The sequence below is a fragment of the Ambystoma mexicanum genome, chromosome 1q, assembly GCF_040938575.1.
Source record: "Ambystoma mexicanum isolate Mex_15411 chromosome 1q, UKY_AmexF1_1, whole genome shotgun sequence".
NCBI classification, from domain to species: Eukaryota; Metazoa; Chordata; class Amphibia; order Caudata; family Ambystomatidae; genus Ambystoma; species Ambystoma mexicanum.
Genome location: NC_090922.1, coordinates 49,111,152 through 49,136,670, shown reverse-complemented (window position 1 = coordinate 49,136,670; position 25,519 = coordinate 49,111,152). Strand labels below are relative to the sequence as shown.

General features: G+C 46.0%; 1 protein-coding gene across 2 annotated transcripts in view; it reads left to right on the top strand.

The window, feature by feature from the left end:
• Nucleotides 1–25,519, top strand: part of PMFBP1 (polyamine modulated factor 1 binding protein 1) — a 1,360,893-nt gene that overhangs the window by 940,315 nt on the left and 395,059 nt on the right. For both annotated transcript variants that reach the window (XM_069635509.1, XM_069635508.1), the window contains 2 exons: nucleotides 9,821–9,943; nucleotides 10,502–10,628. In XM_069635509.1, coding sequence (XP_069491610.1) covers nucleotides 9,821–9,943; nucleotides 10,502–10,628 — 250 coding nt within the window. The remainder of the gene's footprint in view (nucleotides 1–9,820; nucleotides 9,944–10,501; nucleotides 10,629–25,519) is intronic.

Below are 25,519 nucleotides of genomic sequence, written 5' to 3'. Positions count from 1 at the left end.
GGAACTTACAAGAAAATTTAGAACTTAGAACTGTAGCCACAGGCCGGCACCTGAGGAAAAGAGAGAGAAAACCAAAGACACAATTGGGTGGGGGGGAGGGGTCAGAGACCTTCCCCCAATAGCCAAGTATAGTGGGAGTAAATTTGCATATGCAGAGTGTATGTGTTAGGACAGCTTTTCTGAAGTCCTAGTAAGGAATTAGTAAAAACATTCAACTGAGGCAGTTTTTTATTTTTATTTTTTATTTTTTTTCAAAAAGACTCCACTCTTAGTATAAAGCTGTACCACCTGAGTTCAGGGCAGCATAGACAGAGCAGCCAGGCTTATTTTAGGAGGGAGAGAGGGCTGTAGAATCAGTACAAAGAAATTGTAATACACATGGTCCAAAGAAACACTGAAACACTATGGGGGTCATTACAAGGTTGGCGGTAAGGGGTTAACAGCACCGGTAAAGGTGCCGGTGCCGTTAACCCCTTACCACCGCATTACGAGGTCCGTTAGCGGGTCCCACTAAGGGCAGCTGGTTTTACCAGGCGCCCTTAGTGGGAGCCGCTAAAGGACCAGAATGCTAACAACAGGCCCGTTATTAATGGGCCCGTTGTTAACATGGTCCCCATTCCCATTGAGCCCTATGGTGGCTCGAATGGGACTGGGGATGGGGTCCCTGAATGGGGAAATACCGGGTCCTCCAAGGTTGGAATGGCCCAGTAATTCCCCATTCAGGGAACCCGGACCCGGTATGCGGTAAAGGGATAGCCATGGCGCTAATAGCGCCATGGCTACCTCCAACCTTGTAATGACCCCCTACGTATTGTGAAAATAATTGGTTTATTTAAATATAAGTAGGCCCAGATAAATCTTGGAGGAATACGTACTATAACATTATATATAACCACAATTATAAAAGCACAACACAATGCCTGAAGGTGCACAGACCAAAGCATATAACCTAATTTGGAACACCTAATACTAGTTCTAGGTAAGTCAAACCCAATAGTTACTTTTGGATTACTTACAGTAATACAAGGGGATTCGACCCTAACAGTTGTACCCTGACGCTCAGCAAGAAATCACATACTAAGTCAATTGGACAATATACTTTTCAAAATAGTGGAACACTTATTCCCGGAACAGTATAAACCGATTACTCTGATTCAGGATAACACAGTTATTCTTAGGGGAGTTGGACCTGGGGTGTAATATTCAATTACAGTTGCTTTTCCGTTCACATATTAAGGTAAGCAATAACTCAAACTTATTTTAGGATAACACAGTTATGCTCAAGGTAAGTAAACCATATATAATTCTCTAAGGAGCTACCAGCAACCTAAAAGGTAGGTATGATCCAAGCAGACTTATTCTGGACAGGCTAACAGCAAGTAAGGTGAAGCAAGACCCAATTGGGGCCACTAATACAATCATCCTAACAGGAACAATAATGTGAAACCAGCAGCATTACTTTTGGGAAGAGGGTAACCCAATTCACAGGTGAGTAAGTTAACCTTCTATCTACTTTCTGTTGGAATGGAGAGGCAGTTTCTAAGGAAAGTAAGATGTTGAGAATACTTATTTAGGAAGGCACACAGCTTATTCAAGGCAAGTAAATCCTATATATTATTTTCAGAATGGCAGAACATATCTAGGGTAAGTATAACTTGTTGTAACTATTCACTCTGAGAGTTTAAAGTTACCAACTAACTCTTTTACAAGTAAGTACACTTCGAAGGGATTGTGTCCTCCGACGTATTCCTTATCTTAGATAGAAATCCTTCAGCTTTGCTGGCCTCGGAAAATTTTTTCGCCAGAGGGCGCTGCGCGTCGATGATCGCCGAGTCGATGACCCTCGACGGCCTCCGTGCCGACGTCGACGTCATCCTGCCTATAAAGGCCGCGCGCAGCGTCCGTTGCTCAGTTCCGTTTTTCCGCGCTTCGTTGTGCCTCGGAACACCGTTGCTCAGTTCTCGTCAAGATAACGTATATAATAACTACTATTTACCTCGATATCGATGGCATCCTCCTCCGACCCGACGACCCCTCGGTCCGGTTTCAAAAAGTGCCGAGACTGCGGGAAGAAAATGTCGTTGACGGACCCTCACAGGGTCTGTTTGTGGTGTCTGGGAATCACGCACCAGAGTTCGGAGTGTGAGGAATGCCTTTCCATGACGGCGAAAGCCTTGAAGGAGCGTAGGGGGAAGCTCGAGAGAGGTAGGTCAACTTTAACTTCCTCGAAAGCTTCTTCGGTAGAGTCGAGACGTTCGTCTCCTCACCATAAAAAACACTCTCGATCTAGATCACGAAGTGGCTCCCACCACTCGTCGACATCGAGACACTCGAAGAAGAGACGTAGGAGATCCCCTTCGTCATCTTCGTCGAGTTCTCCTGAGAGAGTTCATTGCCCCACAAAACGCAGCTCGCAAGCTGAGTGGGAGGAATTCAGGAAAAAGATGCTAAGCGTCTTCGAGAAAGCGGCCTCGTCCCCCTCGAAGACAGCTGAGGGTGATACCCCGGGTAAAAAACCCAAAAAATCTAAACGCCGCGAGTCGCAGTACCCGGCGGAAAAGTCAACCCGAAAGCGCCTCGAGCCATCGGGAGATAAAGCATCATCGACGCCATCGTCGAAAACTCCTTCGAAACAGAGGTCGGCGCCATCGACGCCGTTGTCGAAGGATTCATCGGCGCATCAGTCGATCGAGTCGACGCCGACGTCGACGCCGATATCGACGCCGGTGAAGGAAAGAACCACGGCTACTCCACAGCCAACGGTTAGACAAAAGACCTCCGACTCGACGCCGAGAACGTCGACGTCGTTCTCGAGCAAGACTCCGATCCTTTCGAGTTCTTCGAGGCCTAGTACACATTTCTCGACGCTTTTCACGGCGCCTTCGAGTACTTTCACGTCGGTGTCGACGACATCGACGTTTTCAAGGCCTGTGATGATGGCTCCTTCTGCATTGGAAATGGGGTTTATACCATTCCAAAAACCAATGTATCCCCCTTTAACCTCGATTTTTGAGGAAAGGGAGGATTCAGACCAAGATATTGATTTACAGAGGACCACATCACCAGAGCCAGAGACTTTCGCCTCTGAGGAAGGAAGATTAAAAAATCTTCAGGATGCACTTCAGGAAGCTAGTGGCTTGGACACTTCTCCTGAAGCAGAATTTATCAAACCAGACCCAGGAGAACATGCGGAGACTCCATATAGAGCTCTGATGTCTAGAATCATAGAATTTATGGGTTGGTCTGCACCTTCTCCTGCCTTTCAGCAGGATGACCTCACTGACATACTGGACAAGGGCCCACAGGAGGATCCTGTGGTTCCATTTCACTCTGCTCTACAGAGAAGGATTTTGACAAACTGGGAAACGCCAGAAATTATCCCGGCAGTAAATAAAAAACTGTCAACAAAATACAGGGTGGCTAGTTCTGACCCTGAATATTTGTCAAAACACCCTACTCCTGAGAGCTTGGTTGTACAGGCTGCAACCTCATCAGGCAGCACATCTGCATACCCCACTGCTCCGCAGGATAGGGATGACAAAAAGTATGATGCCATGGCTAAGAAGGTTTTTTCTGCCTGTAGCATGGCGTTAAAGTCTATTAACGCGACCTGTACGCTCGCTAGGTTCAGCCACACCCTTTGGGAGTGCGCTTCATCAGCGGCTGACTGCCTCCAAGAAGGAGAGGAAAGGGACGCATTTTTAAACATCATCAGGGATGGTAAAGATGCGATGTGCGAGACCCTACAAACTGGCCTAGATTCTGCTGACAGTATCAGCAGGGCCATGGCGGCAAGTACCACAATCCGCAGGCATGCGTGGTTGAGGAAGTCTGGTTTTGCCTCTGACGTGCAGACCAGGCTTTTGAATATGCCCTTTGACGGTTCTACCCTCTTTGGAAAGAAGGCGGATGACAGTTTGGAGAAACTGCAAACGTCCAAGGCAGCAGCCAAGTCATTGGGAGCTGCTATCCGTCAGAATACCTTTCGTCCTTCGGGATCATCGTGGAGAGGACGGTCCTTTCGTTACTATTCCTCATATGGAAGGGGCAGGGGACGACCGGCTCAAAGAGGCCAAGGAAGATTTACCCGTGGTGGACGGGGTAGGGGAAAGAAAGCCGCACCCGCAGGAGCAGGAGCCACTTTACCTTCGGCAACTGCATCAGCCGCTTCAAAACCACTCTGAGGTCTCCCCTCACAGAACACCAGTAGGGGGCAGGTTAACTCACCATCTGACGGAATGGCAGGCTATTACGTCAGATGCTTGGGCTCTGGAGACAGTGGCCAAAGGTTACTGCCTGCCCTTCCTACATATCCCTCAGAGTCATCCACCGGGGAACAACCCTTTGAAGCTTCCAGATCCGCTCCTCTTGCAGGAGGTTTTAGACCTGCTAGAGAAAGGTGCCATAGAACTGGTACCTGTAGCGGAAAGGAACAAGGGTTGGTACTCCCCCTACTTCATAATACCGAAGAAGGACGGAGGACTGAGACCCATCTTAGACTTACGGGAATTGAACAAATTCCTCCGAAAGGACAAGTTCAAGATGGTGACTCTCTCTCAGATCCTTCAGGCCCTCCAGCTTCAGGACTGGTTGGTATCTCTAGACCTCCAGGACGCTTATTTCCATGTGCCGATCCATCCCAGGCACAGGAGATACCTGAGGTTCGCAATTGGCAGCTCTCATTATCAATTTCGAGTTCTGCCATTTGGGCTAACCTCCGCCCCGAGGGTCTTTACCAAGCTAATGTCGGTTGTGGCTGCAAGTCTAAGGAGGGAAGGGATTCATGTCTACCCTTACCTAGACGATTGGTTGATCAGAGCTGTATCTTCGGAACAGGCTCAGAGACAACTAGATTATGTTTGCCACTTCCTTCACAAGCTGGGCTTCTCCCTCAATTTAAAGAAGTCACAGATGATACCATCACAGAGACTCCAATTCATTGGAGCAGTCCTGGACACTTCCCTGGGAAAAGCCTTGCCACCAGAGGTGAGGGCTCGAGATATTCTGCAGATGGTCATCAGATTTCAGAATGCCCAATATCTCCCAGCCTACGACTTTCTGAGGTTGCTAGGCCTCATGGCATCCTGCATATTCCTCGTGCCGGAGGCTCGCCTGAGAATGAGATCCCTCCAGTGGGCACTGAGAACTCAGTGGTCACAGTTCTCAGGAAGGATGACAGATCTCCTTCGGATCCCGGTCAAAGTAGCCCGAGACCTTCAGTGGTGGGCCTGTCGGGAGAACATCCTGAAAGGAGAAATGTTTTGGCAACCATGGCCGGAGATAACAGTAGTCACGGATGCCTCACTCACGGGGTGGGGAGCTCACGCCAACGACTTGACCATCAGCGGTCGTTGGTCTCCATCGGAGTCCAGACTACATATCAACCTGTTGGAGCTGAGAGCCATCAGACTAGCGCTGAAGGCTTTTCTGCCGTCTGTACGGGGAAGAAACGTCCTAATAATGACGGACAATACAGTGGCCATGCACTACCTCAACAAAAGAGGAGGCGTAGGCTCACTACCACTGTGCAGAGAGGCGATGCAGCTCTGGTTTTGGGCAATTCAGGAAGGAATCTCTCTATCGGCAATTCACCTAGCCGGAGAGAAGAACTTGACAGCGGACGCTCTGAGCAGGCAGAGCACAGTCTCTCACGAGTGGGAGATAGCTCAGGAAGTCCTTCAAGAGATCTTCGCCCTTTGGGGAACCCCTCAAGTGGATCTGTTCGCCACCAGTATCAACAGGAAGTGCGACAGATTTTGCTCAAGGGAATTTCCTCCGAGAGGAGCTCTAGGAGATGCGTTCGTAGTGGACTGGGAGTTCCCACTTCTGTACGCGTTCCCTCCGGTCCCTGTCATTCCTCAAATGATCAGGAGGTTGAGAAGGTTTCGGAAGACCATGATCCTAATTGCCCCGGATTGGGCCAGGAGAACGTGGTACCCGGACCTTCTAGACATGTCCATCTGCCCTCCAATTCGACTGCCATACAGAGAGGATCTTCTCTCGCAGAAGGAAGGTCAGGTTCTCCATCCAGCCATCAAGACCCTCAACCTTCACGCTTGGTGTCTGAAAGGTTGAGGTACAAGGATTGGGACCTTCCGGATGATGTTATGGAGGTGTTGCTTTCGGCCAGAAGGCCGGCAACTAAAACTCTATACCGCTGCCGTTGGAACAAATTTTGCAGCTGGTGCAGAGAAAAGAATATTGAACCCTTTTCTTGTGGTACACCTATGGTGTTGTCATTCTTACTTTACCTGGCTAATTCAGGCCTACAGGTTGGCACAATTAAGGGCTATCTCGCAGCGCTATCAATCTTTAAGCGCACTGCAGAGGAGCCTTCATACTTCAAAATTCCATTGGTAATACAATACCTAAAAGGATTAACTAATGTTTATCCCCCGAAACCTTTTCAAGTTCCCTTATGGGATTTAAACCTAATTTTAAACTTCCTAAAGGGTGCCCCTTTTGAACCACTACACTCTTGTTCATTGAAGCTTCTCACCCTCAAAACTGTTTTGCTAATAGCATTGACATCTGCTAGAAGGGTTAGCGAGTTGCAAGCCTTATCGTGTAAACCTCCACATACAATCTTTTACAAGGACAAAGTTGTTCTTCAGGTGAAGCCTAACTTCCTCCCGAAGGTAGTCTCGGAGTTTCACATCACTCAGAAGATATTACCTTCTTTCTACCCTCCTCCTCATCCGGGGAAGGAGGAAGAGAGACTGCACAGGCTGGACCCTAAGCGAGCCTTGAGCTTCTATATCAGCAGATTGGCTAAGATCAGACAAGCAGACCAACTCTTTGTAGGTTATGCAGGACATAAGTTGGGCCTTCCAATAACAAAACAAACCATCTCCAGATGGATTATTTTAGCCATTCTGGAGTGCTACAAATTGGCAGGAAAGGAGCCTCCTCAAAATCTAAGGGCTCATTCTACCAGGGGTATCGCAACATCCTCAGCCCTTCAAAGAGGGGTGCCAATTCGAGATATATGTGCGGCTGCCACATGGTCGTCCGCACATACATTTACCAAATTCTATAGCCTGGATTCCTCCTCTAGTCAAGAAACTAGATTCGGCAAGGCTGTGTTACACTCTGTCCATTCTGGAAGGGTAACATAACTTTTATTACTCCCGCCTCCAGTCACAATACCACTGCTATGGGAGTCTATCTAAGATAAGGAATACGTCGGAGGACACAATCCCTTCGAAGAACTAGTTACTCTTACCTTGTAACGTTCTTTCGATGGGATGTTCCTCCGACGTATTCCTTATCGACCCTCCCATCCATCCCCGCAGTATGACTTCCTGTGGGTTTGCAGCCTATGCTCCTTCAAGGTGATTAGTCTAATCCAAAAACATTACTGGGGACTACAAAACGGAACTGAGCAACGGACGCTGCGCGCGGCCTTTATAGGCAGGATGACGTCGACGTCGGCACGGAGGCCGTCGAGGGTCATCGACTCGGCGATCATCGACGCGCAGCGCCCTCTGGCGAAAAAATTTTCCGAGGCCAGCAAAGCTGAAGGATTTCTATCTAAGATAAGGAATACGTCGGAGGAACATCCCATCGAAAGAACGTTACAAGGTAAGAGTAACTAGTTCTTTTCAACACTTGTTCTACTTTTCAAGGCAGACCCTTTAAATTATCTAGCCCTTCCCAATTCTAGCAGAGTTCTCTCTGAGGCAGAAAAGGGACCCTAGTGATCTAGGAGCCAGCAGTAGGCAGGGTGACATGGGGCTCAGTTGCAGGCAAATTCAGAGTTCCAGAGGAAGTCTCGGCAAACAAGTAGGTTGTTCATTTTGAAAGTTAGTTCGGGTCTAGGGACTTCAGAGAAGACACCCTGGGAGGATTCCAGCAGTGGGCTTGGGTGAGCTGGACGAGAGACCTCCCAATCCCAGTAGCACCCCAAGGATACACAGGATTCGCAAGAGACTGAAGCGAAGTAAATACCCCAGCCAACACAGTACCTCAGCAAAGAAGAAGTGTTGCAGCAGGAAGACTTCAGGATATGCAGCCAAAACCCGATCGATGGATAACGTTGTCTAGAAGATGGAAGACAGGACTTTGAAAGGACTTTTGCAGCAGGGATAATGGAAGAAGGCTCCAGGCAAGATTTTCCTTGTGGCTGGAGGCAGCTTTGTGGATTTGTTGCCTTTTTCAGGAGCACATACGAAGACAGAATATCGCTGCTCAGATTCTCGTTGTTTGCAAGGTCCAGCACTCTGAGGGGACTTTTTGGACTCGATGGAGGACAAGTAGGATGTACACAAAGTTTCAGCAAGATTCGGAATTTGGAAGACTGTGCGCCGCACAATGGCTCAAGGTCCCAAGGTATTGGGGTATTGCAGCCCTGCAAGGTCGTAGCATGACATGGGATTGCTCAAAATGCAGGTCTTCTTGAGTCTAGTGGGTCTCATCAGGCTGTGGGAAGGGGTCGTCCATTTCAGGATCCCCAGGTCAATTGGAAGGAAGAACAGCAGCAGGCTCTCCAGTCGCTGGATATAGTCTCAGCCGCGTTTCCTTCATCCTCTTCAGTTTTGGTTCCAGTGGTGGACTTGGCGGCAGCTTCCAGGTTTGGAGTTTTTATATGCAACTACAGCACAACCTCTGAATTCTCTCCCTGCATTTTACAGAAAGGGGCGGTCTGGGTGTCAAATCAGGAGAGCCAGCCCCCACTGGAAGTTGTTCCCTTTCAGGCAAGGTAGAAGAAAAAGGGCTGCAGAGTTTTGGACTCCTCCCTCGCTTCCTGCCTTTCCAGACACTCTGGAGCCTGGGCAGGGAATCCACAGGATTCAAGCTGAAGACAAAACAGACATTGAGGTCGTTCCCACCTAGAATGGCAGGGAAAGACCTCAGAAACAGCAAACACAAAAGAAATGGCTAAAAAAAGAAGCCAGCCATTTTAGAAAAATGGTGACCCTTCTGTGCATTAACAAAGCTGAATTAACAGCCAGCTAGGAAAAAAGACTAAAAATTATAATGGTGAAACCACTGCCACCAGCCATTCATGTAAAACTTGCAATTGTAACAAAATGTTAACAGGTAAGTAAGAAAGGGGATAAATAGTATCCCCCCAGCACGCCACTTAAGGTGGGGTGTGCTGGCTCACTATATACAATGTAAAGGGGTATTAAAATCCCTCTTTACTACTTGGGAACTGTAGTTCACTCAAGTACATGAAAGGGAAATTAATAGGAGAGCCCATAGGGTCACCCAGCCTAAGCCCAAAAGTTGTAGGAAACTATAACTTCAAATATACACTATGGAGAGACATATAAAAAGGTCACTCAAAAAAAGAGTAAAAGACTAGGTGAGAGGGGGAAACGATTCCCCTTCACATAAGGACAAGGTAAAATAGTTACCTAGTCAAAGCAAAAGGTTCTGGGGTTGACTCGGGCCACGACGATTTATCATTGATATGAAAATCTTACCTAACTGTAAATTACTTAGGTTATTAGTGGTAGAGAGAGCATAGGATAGAATAGGTTTGGACAGAGGACATAATCTTTGTGAGACATCCTGACAAGCACTGGTTTATTGTTTTCTTTTTAAACTTGGAGCACATCATCATCATCACCATCGTCGTGTGTAGGGATGGAAGGGGTGTTCTTTTTCCTATATTAAACCTTTATGTTGAACCATGTCCTTTGGTCCATCTCCTATGTCTGACATGCCACAGTGCACATTTCAGTGAGGGGACAAGATATTGCTAGGGATTTCCCTTCTTACTGTATCAATTCTGTACACTGCTGCTCACATGTTTATGTTCACGTACTGAACAGGCTGGAACATAAAGTAATTCAGGACTTTTCTTGTTTAGGCGGTGGAGTTGGAGGAGACAATAGTAAAGCTTCAGACTGACTTTTCATCCTACAAAGCCACCCACAGGCATTCAGACGCCAGCTACAGCAACATGATCACACAGGCTGAGGACCTCCAACAGGTACGTGTTCATCATGTGCAATCAGGGCATGGAGCTGAGGTATATGGTTATGCCTGCTTGCCAGTGTTGGTATCTTTTATAGCTCGACATAACTTGAATATTCTCTGTTACCACACAGTATTAAAGTACATGCATTTTTTAAATATATCAGTGGAGAAATGTGGTTACAGAAATGAAAGATTTCTTATACCTCAGTGGCATTTGCTTCTGTGATACAACTGTCCTTATCTCACCTTGGTTGTCCTGGTGTTTTACTCCCGCACATAAACGACTGCTGTAAAGTAACTATATGACTATTTCTTTCTCAGTGTTTTACTCCCATTCTGACCTTGCAGTATGTCCTTTGCTTTATTATTTAATCTCAACTCAGAAGTTTGATGTCAGCAAAGTCATGTCATATAAGTAAAATGGTCACTTGTGATTACTGACTCACTGTGTGTCAGTGAAAGTGTACTTCTTTGCGTGTTTGTGGTAGTATTCTCCACCCTATTCTCAATCACATATTTAGTGGCTATGGTGACAGTGTGCGTTTAGCTGTTTTTGTTTATTTATGTTTAGAAACTTAGCCTTGCTGAGGAAGGTAGTGCGAAGCATGAGCAACAGGCCACAGAGTGTCGCAACCAGGTACAGGAGCTTACAACAGAGTTGATGCGAGTGACGGAGCAGAAGAACAACACAATGAAAGGTAAGGTGCCGTTGGAAAGAGTGAAAGGGGAAAGGGCAAAACAGTATTGGATCGCTAGTATATAAGGTTAGAATTCACACTCTTTCTTTCATGCATGCACAGTTTGATCACATGTGAAGATGGGTTGACCTCTCTTAGCAAAGAAAGCACATGTTTTAGTGGATGTGTCTATGCAACTGCAAGACTTCCTTTCCACGTTTTCCTTGAATGATAGTGTTGTGATAGTGTCTGGTGTAAGATTGCTTCTATTGCAGGTCTGATTTGAAAAGCAATATACAATTCTACCAATTACACATGGAAACCTTGTGTCAGCATGTTGTCTGTATAACCTTTTGTTATTTGTGCGTTCAATCCTGTTATGAGGTTTCTCAAAACCACTACTGGTCCAGGATTATTAGCAGTGACCGTCTGTGGATCTGCAAAGATTTCACCCACATTTCTAACAAAATTACAACTTGGTAGCAAGTCTGAGCTCTAAGGCTTGGACATATGAGATCAGGGTTTAAATTATAAATTGTACACTTATAATTTATATAAAATTATCTATTTATTATATATACACCAGAATCACTTTAAATACACTTCAAAGGGCACTTTCAGTTTTGTGTTTGTTCGCGGTTACATTTGTAGCAACGTTAGAAAGGTTAAAGACAATGTTATTGTATTATCGGTTATAACGCGCACCTGCGTTTTTTAACAGTTCATACAATAATACATTTACTCTGCAAACACATATAGTAAAGTCACTTAAAGGGAGGAAAATGCTTAGTTAGTGTAACATTAGCCTGGTTCAAGGTTCTTGTGAGGGTTTCTTCACACAGCAAGTCTTAAGTCCAAAAACACAACACTAGCTAAAGGCAGTTTGGAGAGGGCTCAAAGTCTTGACAAGCGACCGAATGCGAAGAGTTCCTGTGGATTTCTTCCAGTCTCTAGTGTTATAGAAGCAGCAAGTTAACAACTAACAAGGGAGACCTGTTAAGGACTCGATGGGACACAAGCTGCGGCTTGAGTCGGCGGTAAGAGCGGGTGACCCTGGACACCCCTAGGGGCCCTCCAACACTCTGGAGCGACTTCTTGGAATCAGGTAAGCAATACCTTTTCCTCCACAGTACCTTAGGTCAGAAGAAAATGTTTGTGCTGGACGCTCTGCGATTTTGCAGCTCTGGACCCGACCTCCGGATTCCTTGGTCTGATGACTGAAGGCAGGACAATGGATGGGATTTCTCAGCAGCATTCTCGAAGGAGGACCTGTAGCACGACTTCCAGCAACTTCTTAGTTCACTGTGCGGTTTTTGCGCCTTTTCTGCTGCACCAACAAAGGACACGTATCACCCAGTCAATCTTTTTCGCTTCCTGCAGTCTCACACTCTAGTGAGGTTTCTGGGTGAGTTGGATCGGATCGCTGGAGTGTCACTACGGGTTCAGAAAAGATTTGGACGGATTCAGCCTTTCCAGGACGATGCACTCGAAATGGGCAGCAGGTCTCCTGGTATTGGGTTCTGCAGCTCTGGAAACTCCTATGACCTCGGGAGATGGCTCAATTCAAAGTTCACCTTGGGACTGGTTGTTCCCACCAGCCAAATGGAACGAGGTGTCCTCTTCGGAGCTCCCCTGTCACACAGAAAACCGGGTCGGACAGCAGTGGTTACTTCACAGTGTTGCAAATTGTCTGCAGGCGTCTTTGGTAGTCGTCTTCTTTGGTTACTTCAGCTTCCAGTGGTCGACTTGCTTTTCACTGCAGAAGCCTCGCCTTTCATACAGTTCCAGCACACGCTCCTCTGCAATCCCTCTCAGCAATTTACAGAAAGGGGTGTTTGGCTGTCAAATCAGGACAGCCAGACCCCCAATGGGAGCTGGTCCTATTCAGGCAATCTGGCAGACAAAGGACAGGGGGGTGGAAAACTCCTTCCCCACTTCCTGCCTGCTGTTAGGGAGAATTCTCTCTTTAGGCTGAATTTCCTAACCTAGTGAGTCCCCCAGCAGCTTTGCTGGATTTCTGGAGTTTGTTTTATTCTCCTGGCAAGAGTGAGACTCTTTCTCTCCCACTCTTGGACATGATTTATGGTGTTCCTTTGACTGTTTGTGTTTTATGGGCTATGGGGTCCTTTACCCCATAGGGCCTCATGTGTTTTTACTATGTGTGTTACACAGCACCCTCCGTGCAGTGACACAGGGGTGTCATAGTGACACCCCACCATAGACTCCATACCCTGGGACTGACTACTGTCTCCCAGTGCATGTAAAGTCACCATTGGCTTTACTAGTCCCAAATTATGAACAGAAACCAGTACAAACCATCATATTGTGGACGTACTGGTTGGGGCAATTCGATTGCCCTGGGGTCTGTTAGTCGAGGGGGCACGTGTCCGTCCGTCCTGATCGAGTTTTGGCTGGTGGCAGTGGATACTACTTTTTATATTCGACCGCGAATATATCCCTATGGGATTTTCCCATTGTTCGAGGCTACCAACTTTAATTATTTAATTCTCATAGCCTCAAACATACCTCCGGTTTATTTATTTAATATTAATTCGCCGGTTGGTATTTTTTGCCAGGACTCGATTATAAAATGGCGTTTGTGTTCTCTTCTGTGACTCCAACCCAAGTCGAGCCCTTTGTTCCACTTTTTGGCGGGCTTCTCCACAGAAGCCTCCAAAAGTGGTGCCACTCTGTCTGGGAACCGCAGGGGGTGTGGGAGGGGGTTTAGGCACCCTGGACTGAGTTACCTTAGTAACTCAAGTCGCACTCTTGTGTGATTGGCCCAAGTGGTGAGCCGGCCAGCTCACCACTTAGCATGTTTGATTGACAGCTAGGCTGAGTGAATGGGGGTGTGCTGCATAAAAGCAGGGCTTTGGGGACTGGAACTTCAGAAGTCACCACAGGACCTGAGAATCCGACGAGGGAGAAGCTGAGCCAACCTACCACGACGACACCACCGGCGGAGCCCTGCAGTACCGACTCACCACTTCCCGACGACAGAGAAGATCTCCCGGCTGGAGAGGCTTCTTCCCCTGACTGGTGGGCACAACCAGTTTACCTTCTTTTCCTCGCATCCCAGGACGTCTTGTGGTCGAATTACCCGTGCCAAGCACCCCAGCAACCGGATAGCCACTTACCACTGGACCGCGAATAAAAGGACCGCTCCTTTTACCTGAGAACTCCGCGGCTGGTTTCTTCCCTGGCAGTGCAACGGACTCCTGTCTTCCTCCCCGACGAGATCCTCTCTTCCCCCGGACGAAGCACGGACTTGCATCCGCTGCCAGGAACAACTGCCCCCGCTGGAGTATTCTCACCACTTTAAGGTACTGTGTCCGCTAGGCCTCCCTTTCTAAAGATTGCTACAAGGTAATAATAATCCCTTAACCTTCTGGACTGGGCTGGCTGCCTTGACCATCTAACTGGTCCCTTTCTTTGGTCCAACTCTTTCTGAACCTTTTCAAGACTTTTGTGCACTTCAACGGTGTGACCTTGGACACATTTCGTTCTGATCCTCTTAAAGTGGATCCGGCCTTCTGAACTCTAACTTCATGGTTTTACTTTGCCTTCCTCTCTTGTTGTGTTCTTGTGAAAGTGTTGTGATCTGTTTCAAATTATACTCTGCTTTTCTCTCCCTTTTTAAAATGAATTATTAGAGTGCCATCTGCGTTAAGCGCTCACTGCTGTCTGAAAATAAGTGGGGCTTTACTTAAGAATTGTGTAATATTCTTTTAAGGGAGTGTATATCTTTTAGTGACCGTGTTTTTGAACTGCTTAACATTAGTGCCTGTGTGTTTTACTAGATGTGGTTTTAAATAAATAATTATATCTCTTTTACACCAAGTTCTGGTCAGTGTTTACTTGTTCTACTGTGTTCCTTTGACCTATTGTGAATACTCTGTATACTGCCTAACTCTTCTTGAGGGAAGTCTGACTGCTCAGCCACAGCTACCAAGTGAATCTGTGTGGTACAGACTGCTACCAAGTGGGTTTACTGCCAAACGCCTGTAGTCTTAAATCTTTTGCAGTGGTCCCAGAGGGAACTGCACAGGTTTCTGCCTAACACCTGCCCAGACACTCTGGAGCCTAGGTGGGGATGGATACCCAAGGATTCCTGTCAAAGGCAAAACACACACTGACCTCCCCCTCCCAGAATGGTAGAAGAAGGGCTAATAAATAACCATGTTAGTAATGGCGAAAAAAGAAGGGAGGCCCCAAGTTGGTACTTGACTGCCCCTATTGTGCACTAACCAGGCTATGGTCATAGCCTGCAGTATAAAAACGACACTATATTTGGTAGAACACGTCCATTGCCGCCAGTCATAACTAGGAGATTGTCTATGTGACTAAAAAGTGACAGGAGCAGAGATAATTGGGATACTAGGTATCCCTTTGGCACTCCACTGAAGGTGGTGTGTGCCAAACTCTCAGACTGTAGAGTTTTGGGAGAGATACTAAGTATCTCTCTAGCCTTAAGAACAGTAGTTATTTGAGGATATAGAAGGAGTCTTAAATGAGGACCCTAAGGGTCCCCAGCAGCGCTGCTCATATGTAGCTGTGTGCTGCAGTAGTAAAAACACAGATGCCTTTAAGAGCTATGGATCCGACAGACTCCATAGTACAGTACTCTATCATAGAATAGAGTTCCAAAATGCAGAGCCCATAAGAATGAATCGGTGGAAAAAGACCCCACTCATTCAGGATTGAAAGAAAAAGGTCCAGAAGTCCAGCAAAAAGTGCTGGGTGTCTCACTATGAGAGGGGATGAAGCATAAAAATGATAAATCTCCCTAACAAGAATTAACAAACAAAAGATCTTTTCAAGCAATAGATTTGTGTTGTTCCCTGTGTGGAGAATCGATTTAGTAAAGCAGATGCATTATGTCAAAGATAGTATAAGGTACGCATTAAGATGGTGTTAGAAAATATTTTCTTTTTGTGACTTTCTTTCTGTAGACTTCAATGGAACCCCCAACTTTTTTTTTTTTTACCTGTCTTGACTTTTGCAGGCAAGTGAAGCATTTTCACTTCACTTCACTTTCCTTTCCTTGCTATGCTCATCTGTTTTGGTTGTAGTCATAAGTCGCTGTGCCTATCAGTGCAGGGGAACTCTTTTCTCTACTGTGAGATTCTGTTCATTTTACACTACAATCTTCAACTTACACAGAGGTGCAGTAGGGATACTTTGTGTCCCTATGAATTGTTTAACTTCTATGATGCATCCAAGACGAACTGGTGCCAGCAGATGTGTTGTTTTTAATTGTCATTAATTGTAATTTGCATTTTACAGCTTAATGCGTTTTAGAGTACCATATACTCTAAAGTGGGCGTGCTTCACAGGAGTGGCTCTTCCATAATGGTTTGAGGGGGCACCAATCCACCCAGAAACCTCACCTATCAAGGAGGAGCCATGCTAGCCCAGTTGAAACACACATCGCTGCCCTCTGCTGCTTTGTGCAGCTAATAGAGCGCTTCTGGGCCAATTTAAACTCTCAAAAGGAAACATGGTTTCCTTTTGACAGTTTAGTTCCCGAGTGCACATGCCCAATGGGCCGTGCAAGGCTGGGGGTATTTTGCTTCCTCAGCCTTGCACGGCCCAATTGGGATGCAGGCTGCAGAACTGGATGATTATATGTGTGATGGTGTGCTCCTGCGCCTCCCCGCACATGCAAACAGATCAGGGCAGTGGGTCAGAAGCGCACCAGCTCATACATGCATGTGAAGGAACGAGGAAGCACTCTTTGCTTCTTGTTTCTGCTGCATGGTAGCCAGAGAGCTTTCTTGGAGACGTTGGAGTGGTGCAGAATAGAGTCTGGACGAGAGCGGCATGCAGGTAAGAATTCTTTTTTTTATGTGTGCGCACGAGTGAGTGTATGATTTATGGCTACGCGTGTGAATGACTTGAGTGAGTGACTGCTGTGTGTCAATGAGCGAGTACATTCTGTGTGAATCAATGTGAGTGTGTTTGATAGGGCGGGGGAGTTGTTTTTGGCAGGTGGGGAGGTCAACTGGGGGGGGCGACAACGTTATTTTATAATGGGCATCTATCATAGGACTTATAACCTGTGCTTTCTCCTCGTCCATTGAGCAAGGCTTTGCATGAGGGAATGCCATTGGATTTCATTTAGGACCAGTTGAGCAGGTCCCTGGTGGACAGGTTTCCAGTGACAGCTGGCTTGGTTCAAGGAGAATATCATGCTGGGTGAGCCAATTGCTCACCCACGCTTTCAGGCACAGATTGTCATGATGCCGCTATTATGGGTAGGGGGCTATCTCTACCATCTATAGGTACTACAGAGATGGTCCGAGAGAAGCAAGGCTCCACATCAATCTTTTCTTTATGAGCTGAAAACAATCCATCTGGCATTGCAAGCCTTCCAAATGCAGGTACATGAAAAAAGGGTGAAGTTCCTAATGAAAACTCTACCACAATGCTTTATGTAAACAAGTGCATTGGGGTGGGTTCCCTCAGGATGTGCTGGGGGGTTCATGCACTTCTTTTATGGTTAATTGCCTTAGAGGTTCTCGGTCCACGCCATCCATCTGGCAGGGAAGAGCACATTGTGAGAGCAGATGGTGCTAGAAGGAAGCAGTCGATGAGGGATGAGTGTACTCTAGATCAGTTGGTGGTGGATCATATCTGTCAGATATTGAGCCTGATGATAGCAGATCTGTTTGTGACTCATGTCCACCAAAAATGCCCCTGATTATACTACAAGGAAGTATAGTGCGATACTGTACTTGTTCTGTGGGTTTTCACAAAGGGATAGTTATTCCACCCTGTTCCCCCTTTGCAGCTGGCCCTTTGTTGATTCAGGCCCTACAAGGAGGCCATGTGGTTGCAGATGGTCGATATGCAGATTTTCACAACCTCAGCAGTGGAGTGTGCTGGAGAATTCTGTTAGTTAAGGCTTGTTGAAGACTTTTCCACCTGGGCTCGTACAGCCTTTAGTTATATGATTGGCTCCTGAGCGCATGTCAGTTCTTCAGGAAGTAAGGCGGTGTCCTATTTTGGATTCACAGGGTGGTCTGGTGGTACTGCACTGGATTTGGGGGTGATTTAGTGGTCAGTAAATGTTCTTTCCTTAACCGCGATAGTTTTAGGAAGTAGGGGGTAACCCTATCCAAAATAGAGGTGAAGACCGGAGTGTCAACTAAAGTTCACAGATAGTTGGACCTCTGCTGAGGGTTCTAAAATTATTTTCATATGATCCTGTTCCTGGCTGATCTTCAATTTCTTGGAAGCTCCTGCTGAAGGACTACAGAAAATATTAGAAAAAAAATTAAGAGTTTGAGGAAGTCTCAATGAGGGACAAGATCTGGAAATTCTGGTGGGAGAATTGAATTCAATTTAATGGACACTATGGGAAGTTTAAGCAGATTGTGAACTACAGGCAAATGAGCTATGTAATAGTGCTGGAGATCAGCGTTAACATAATATTTGCGTGTGGGAGCTGGTGTAGGAGCAGCATAGTTCTCTGTGGTGCGAGCGCACATTTAAGTTACCAGCATCAGCTTGTTTAAGCTAAAATAGTGGTGTCCATAAGATCAGTTTCACTCGTGCGGTGTGAGAAAAGCGTGCATGCGCACAGCATGGAGAGACGGGACAGTCCGCATGACAGGAAAGTACCGTGCGTTAACGCCTAGTCTTCAGGAGCAAGTGGGGAACAAGCAGTGTCTCCATGTCGGAGACTGTCCTTGGTGATCTGGTTAATTTCACCATGTTCAGAGTATCGTGTGAAAGCAACAGAGTCGGTTTAAATCTCCAGAAAGGGAGTAAAACTTTTCAGATTATAAAACACAAGTGAACTGAAAATATCACAACGCTCAGAAGGAATACGAAAAACTCATGATTAGTGTATATATTGTGGGAAGTCAGACATAGGAGACAGACAAGAAGACATCTTTTTAAAGTTCTCAAGTTTATATAAGTACAGAAAATGCCTCGTGTGGCCCCATTTCTATGGGTAAGGTTCCCAATGCTTGAAAATAACAAAAGGGTGCTCGACAGGATGTCTTACACAAATAAACCTTGTCCTCTGTCCAAACTTATTCTATCTTGCAGACTGGCCCTACCACTAATAACAAAAATAACATAACTTATACTAGAGAAGTGTTCCTAGTCCCCCTTTTCTTTTGCGGGCTGGTGCGTGACCCACAACCATTATCTCTCAAATTCTCTTCTTCATGTTTCAGGCCCTTGGCCTGCTCTACAGTTCAAGCAGGTTCTTGGATTTTCTTAAGTTTATATACAAAAGGCAACTCCTGTCCCCGTCCCCAATGTCCTGCTCAACTTGCAAAGCTCACTCTGTATATGCAACACTTTGTTTTTGTAAGTCGTTCAACTGCGTAATTTGTGACTTTGGCTCACCCTTCCAGGACGTTTCAGTTTCTTTCAAGTACTGGGTGTCATTTGTCCCGAATGGACCTTCTCGCTCTTATGTAAGTTTTGGCTTATCATGATTCTACACCCTGCGTTAGTGACTTGGCTTCTCAGCCCAGTTGCAGAGTTCCTTTTTCTGGCTAACGCCTTTAATTATACACATTTTTAATTTAGCATTTATTTCTATCCTTTTGACGGCCGTACACCGCAACATCTCGAGTGACGGATTTCGAGACCAAGACCAGACAAGTTCTTTGGTACCGGCAACCGTGCGTCGAAAGATGTGTCGTCGGCCCTTGCTAATAATTCAAAAATTAGAGAACTCATTAAAAAACACATACCAGACACTCTTCTCAAATCCAAGATGTCGAAAAATTCCAAATCTTCGACGCCCCTATACTCAAAAACATGGGTTACAAAGGATAAATAACACTCTCAGTGACACCCTCTTAGGGGCAATGTACCACAAACAGCCCTCTAGAAGAGACCCTTTCCCTACCCCTGTTCCAACAATTTTAGCAAGCTCCACTCAATGGACCCCAGATCAATTTGATAGAGTAATGAGGAGAATATCTAGCTTTAACTTTTTTGATCAACACCCTGATCAACTTACCAACCTCCAGGGGCCCCCCTCAAGGCGATGCAGCTAATAACCAGCCCGGCGCCAAAAGACCTGCCTAGACAGGGCACAGCCTAGTACCTCTGCCTCTCAAAACATATCTGACGACCTATACTATTTTGTCACTTCAGATTCACAGGACCCTGGCTCAATAGCCGACCAAGGAGACCCAGGGGACAAAGAGAATACAGACCAATATTGTGATGATGATGCATACATCATTCAATCTCCAGACCATTCTGACCAACCAGTGGCTGATTCCCCTGTGGATAACCAGCTGCAGTAGAATGATCTTCTTTTAAAAGCTGCAGAACATTTTTAAATCGATACCCAGGAGGCACAAGTCGACAAAGACTTTGTACAAGACATCCTCAGAGATAAGAGATCTGCAGTACAGTTCATTCCACTGCTCCAATCTATCCAAAGGAACATTCAGCCATCCTTACTTACCCCTAACCTGACATGGGCAGTCAACCCTCGTATTGAGAAGATGTTTAGACCAGCCCCATCAGACCCATTGTACATCAGGAAGAAGCTAAAGCCCGACTCTCTCATGGTGACCACCACAAGGAAAAGAGTAGACACACCGTTAACCTCTGCTGAAGCCCCCCATGACAAGGAGAGCAAAATAAATGTACACACTGGGCAGGAAAGTAGCTTCCGTGGCTGCTTACCAAGTGAGGATAGCCAACAACACTACGCTCCTGGCGAGTTTTAATTGCCACAAGTGGGACGAGATCTCACAACAAACAGACTGTGCCCCAGAGCTTCTAAAAACACAGCTTTTAAAAACAGTTGCTGAAGGTAAACAGGTGGCAGGCTGCATCCTGAAAAATAAATTGGATGCAGCAGACAATGCAGGCCTGATAGTAGCTGAGGAAACACTCATTAAACGCCATGCTTGGCTACGTCAATCATGTTTCAAGCTGGAAAACCAAGCCATCCTTTTAAATATGCCAATTGAGCCGAATACCTTATTTGGGAAAGCGGTTCAGGACGCACTGAAAAGTGCTAAAGAGGAGTACATTTAATACACGCTGTTTTAGAGGACAAAACTCCCAGCTGTGCTCAAACTACAACTAGGCCGGCCAGACTTCTTCTTGGGGTTCCTCGCAGGGGCAATCCTCCCAACATGTTCAAAGGGGCCACAGAAGGTCAAGAAGTAGAGGCAGATCGTCCTCCTCCAGAGGCTCCAACACACCGAAACAATGACTACCCGCTCCAGGTCCTCTCCCATGCCTCTCCAGTAGGAGGTTGCATTTCTCATTTTACCCACACATGGGAGGGAATCACGTCAGACAATTGGGTACTTTCCACAGTGGCGGAAGACTATTGCATAGAAGTCATAGAAACCTCATCCAACTACCTGCCAAGACAAAGACAAACGACCCAGGAGGAACAGCGCATTCTACGGAAGAGGTCAAAGCACTGCTACTAAAGGACGCCATAGAAATCGTCCCGGCAAACCAGGTAAATAAGGGTATCTATTCAGTGTACTTCCTTGTGCCAAAGAAAGACCTTACAATGCGCCCTGTCCTAGACCTGCACGCTGCAAACACATATGTCAGGCCTCAGAAGTTTCACATGACTACGCTACACGGAGTAATCCCAATGCTAAAACAGGGAGACTACATGTCAACTTTGGACATGAAAGATGCATACTTTCATATTTCAATGTTCCCAGCGCACAGAAAATTCCTGCGCTTCAAAATAGCGAATCAACACTACCTATTCAAGGTGCTACCCTTCTGCATAGCCTCCGCTCCAAGGGTATTCACCAAGGTAGTGGCGGCGCACTTACGCAGAGAATCAGTCCTTGTGTTCCCTTATCTGGATGACTGGCTTATAACAGGGGAATTCCTTCAAATTTGCAAGCAAAATACCCAAAGGACAATCAATCTTCTGTTCCAATTGCGATTCTCAATCAACGAGAAAAAAATCAAGTCTCGTTCCAAGCAAAACTAAACAGTTCCTAGGAGCTATCTTAAAACCAGAAGAGGAGCTTGTCTTCCTCTCAAATGAAAGAGTACAAAACATACTGCTGCAAATACCTCGGTATCTGTCCGGTCGCCAAATACCGTACGCAAAGCAATGCGCTTGCTTCGGATGCTGGCTACATGCATTTACCTGGTCCTGCACACATGGTTGTGCATATGCCCAATGCAAGAGTGGCTAGCGAAACAGTGGTCTCGGGCAAGCGTCCAGTGGGACGATCAAGTGGTTGTTTTGCTAACCCCAGCTCAGACGCTACGCTGGTGGACAAAGGAAAATCTTTTAAAGGCAAAACCCTTTTGCAATCCTCCATTGCAAGCGATAGTTACAACAGACACCTCACTCTCCGGATGGGGAGCCCATTACCTTCAGCACACAGCGCATGGCCTGTGGACACAGATCACAGCCCAAAATCACATCAACCTTTTGGAGCTGCTAGCAGGTCAAACAGTGCAAGTCCTCACAGATAGCACCACTGCCATTTTTTACATAAACAAGCTGGGATGCACACACTCTCCAAGTCTGTCCAGGCTAGCCCAAAAGATTTTGGAAGTGGGCACTCAAGCGGAACATGTAACTAGTATCTGAACACGTTCCAGGGGAACTCAATTCTCTAACAGACTCTCTAAGCAGAGATCCCCTACCCAAAGAGCACGAGTGGCAACTCAACAGAGGAATTTTAGACTATATCGTTTCCCTCCTTTCGACTTTTTCGCCACAAACCAAAACGCACAATGCCCATACTGAGCATACAGGTTTCCCCAACCCAGATCCAAGGGAAACGACCTATGGATGAGCTGGTCAGTGAAATTTTCTTACACTTTTCCACCGACACTGCTCATCAGCAGAATGGTGCACAAGATGCACCAAGAACAAGCAATTCTAATCCTGGTTGCTCCAATATGGGTGAGACAACCTTGGTTTCTGCATCTGCTCAAACTGGCGATGTGCAACCCAATCAAGCCCCCATGCCCCTTCAACATGCTCACCCAATACAGGGGGGGACAGTGTCATACCCACATCCTCAATATATGAACTTGGTAGCTTGGCTCCTGAAGTCATAGACTTTGGTCATTTAAAACTACCTCAAAGGTGTATGGAAATCCTCAAGGAGGTACAGAAACTTAACACTAGACACTGTTACTTTAACAAATGGAAAATGTTTCTAATCTGGTGCCAGTCAAAAAATGTAAACCCTATTGAATGTACTCCATCACACATTCTTCACTACATGCTCCACTTAGACTCTGGCCTAGTATTCAACTCCATCAAGGTTCACCTAGTGGCTCTATCTGCGTACACCATTTCATAAAACAAGGTGTCCTTGTGGAAAGTCCCTGTTGTTAAGGCTTTCATGGAGGAAATAAAGAGACTTTATCCTCCCATTTCCAACCCCCCTCCATGGTGGGAGGTGGTGTCAACGTGGTACTCTCATAGGTCCTCCCTTCGAGCCTATGCACAAATCCCACCTTAAACACCTAACATACAAACCAGCTTTTCTGGTAGCCACCGCCTCCATACACTTTGTCAGTGCAAGCCCCTTTCTTTGATATCCACAAAGACAAGTTTGTACTAAAATCACACCCTAGTTTTTCACCTACGTTCATATCCAAGTTCCATGTTAACCAATCAGTTGAACTACCCGCTTTCTTTCAAAATCATTCTAACTTGGCTGAGAAAAACCTCCATACACTAGATGTAAGGAGGGCGGTTATTTACTATGTAAACAAGACAAAATTGCTAAGAAAACAGACCAACTGTTTTTCTCCATAGCACCTGGCAGGAAAGGAGATCATGTTTAAAAAAAAAAAAAAAAAAAAAGCCATCTCCAGATGGATAGTGAAATGCATACAGCTCTACTAGTCCCTATTAAACAAAGGAGCTACTTTAGCCTTTATTGCAAACGTCCCTCTAAACGCCATTTACAAAGCAGCTACATGGAGTTCCATAAATACTTTTACTCAGCATTACTGCATTGACACACATTCTAAAGCAGATTCACAGGTGGGTCAAGCGGTGCTAAAACATCTATTTGCTGCTGTAGCTTCTCACAACCATCTCCAGACACTGCTCACTAGTCTATGCATAGCATGTGATCTAAGCAGATCCACAAGCCTCAGAAGGGAAACATTACTCACTGTAATCGTATTTCTGATGCTTGTATCTGCTTAGATTCATATGCACCCACCCTTCCTCCCCTCTGGAGTAGAAGGTGCATAGATGTTTTTCTGGCTTTATCTACTCTTATCTACTTTATTACATCTGTACTCATGTTACATTTCATGCTATCTCATGTGAGAATCAAAACAATCTGAGGGACCTCAACGCGTAAAGACCATAGGTACAGGAGACGTCATGCTAGGGATAGTATGTCGATGTCCATTTTTGAGTTTCAAAAACAAAAAATGTAATACTCGGCAGGCTACCACTAGATGTCGGCCTATACATAGCATGTGAATCTGAGCAGATACAAGCATCAGAAATACGATTACGGTGAGTAATGTATCATATATATATAATTTCTGAGACTTGTGCATCTGCTTAGAATCACATGCTTTGCATAGGCCAAGATCTAATGAATGGTGCAGAGTATTACATGGGGCGTTCCTGTAATACTATCCCTACCGTGGCGTGTATAGTACCCATGATCCTTCACACGTCGAAACCTCAGATTTATTTCTGACACGGGGTTGGTTGCACTCCTCAGAGTTCTTAAATATTCAAGTTTGTTGCTCGTGAACGAGTATATTGATATTAATTCATAATACTTCTTAATACCTTCACCAAGACTGCTCGATGGTACCTGCCCACTTTCGACAACAGCTTTGCATGTGGCTCTCGAGGGTTTAAGAGGTTGGGCGTACACCAGCCTGCATCTCTTCTTTGGGGGGGGGGGGCACTTGGCACAATATAGGAGAATGTCTCCATACATTTCCCCCATAATACATGTAGTCTCACTGCCCACCAGTGTTAACCATGGAGAAAACTCCATTTAACATTTGTTTCACATGCAACCGGACGTTCCCTGGAAGGATACGCACAACATGTGTAACCATTGTCTTCCTTGAGGCCACCAAGAGAGTAAATAGCAAGCGTGTTAAACTCTTCAAACCAAAGACTCTTAAGCAGCACTGACAATACAACGCTGGGCCATCTATGCGATGCAGGATGAGGCATCAACAGAATACGCGGCTGGTGAGGAGGAATCCAAGGCTGAGCAGGACACTCCCAGTTTCATTAGTGATACTGAGGAGAGGTCTGATAGGGAAACTGAAGATTCCCAAGTGTCAGGCTGCAGCTCTGAATGGTAGGGATCATGCTCTGTCATGAAGGCTACCCCTGGCGACAAAGCCAAACATATTAAACACCAGCATGGGGTGGGCTTGGAGCACAGTGCAGTGACGCTGAACAAACAGAAGCATACCGCTCCACAAAACACTCAACGCCCACTTCTGCTGTTTCGAGGCATTCGTCGAAAGGCACAAAGATTTCGGTGGAACATGCAAGCTCAGCAAGCGGTTCTCTCGTGTATGTTAAAAAAAAAGACTACAGATGCTGAACGTAACACTGGTTCCATGCCGAATATTTCTACACATAAATCGCACGCACCGAAAAAAAATGTTATTAATGCCATTAGATACGCCAAAATCAGGTTACACAGGTAGCACTTCCCTTTTAGTGGGTACCCTAAAGAAAAAGAAAAAAACACAGTAAAGTCCAGAAGAACAAGAGGTCCTTCCGACTGCAAGTCACAACTTAGTGAGGCTTGGACAAAAGAAAGGTTTGAAAAAACACCAGACAAAATGGCTTCATCCATGGACTTTTTGGTCAAACATCCAATAAAACGTAAAAATGTTGTACATGAGGAGGAAGGTCCCCTCAAAACAGTTGGAGTACATCCTACACACACTTATGAGGAGCC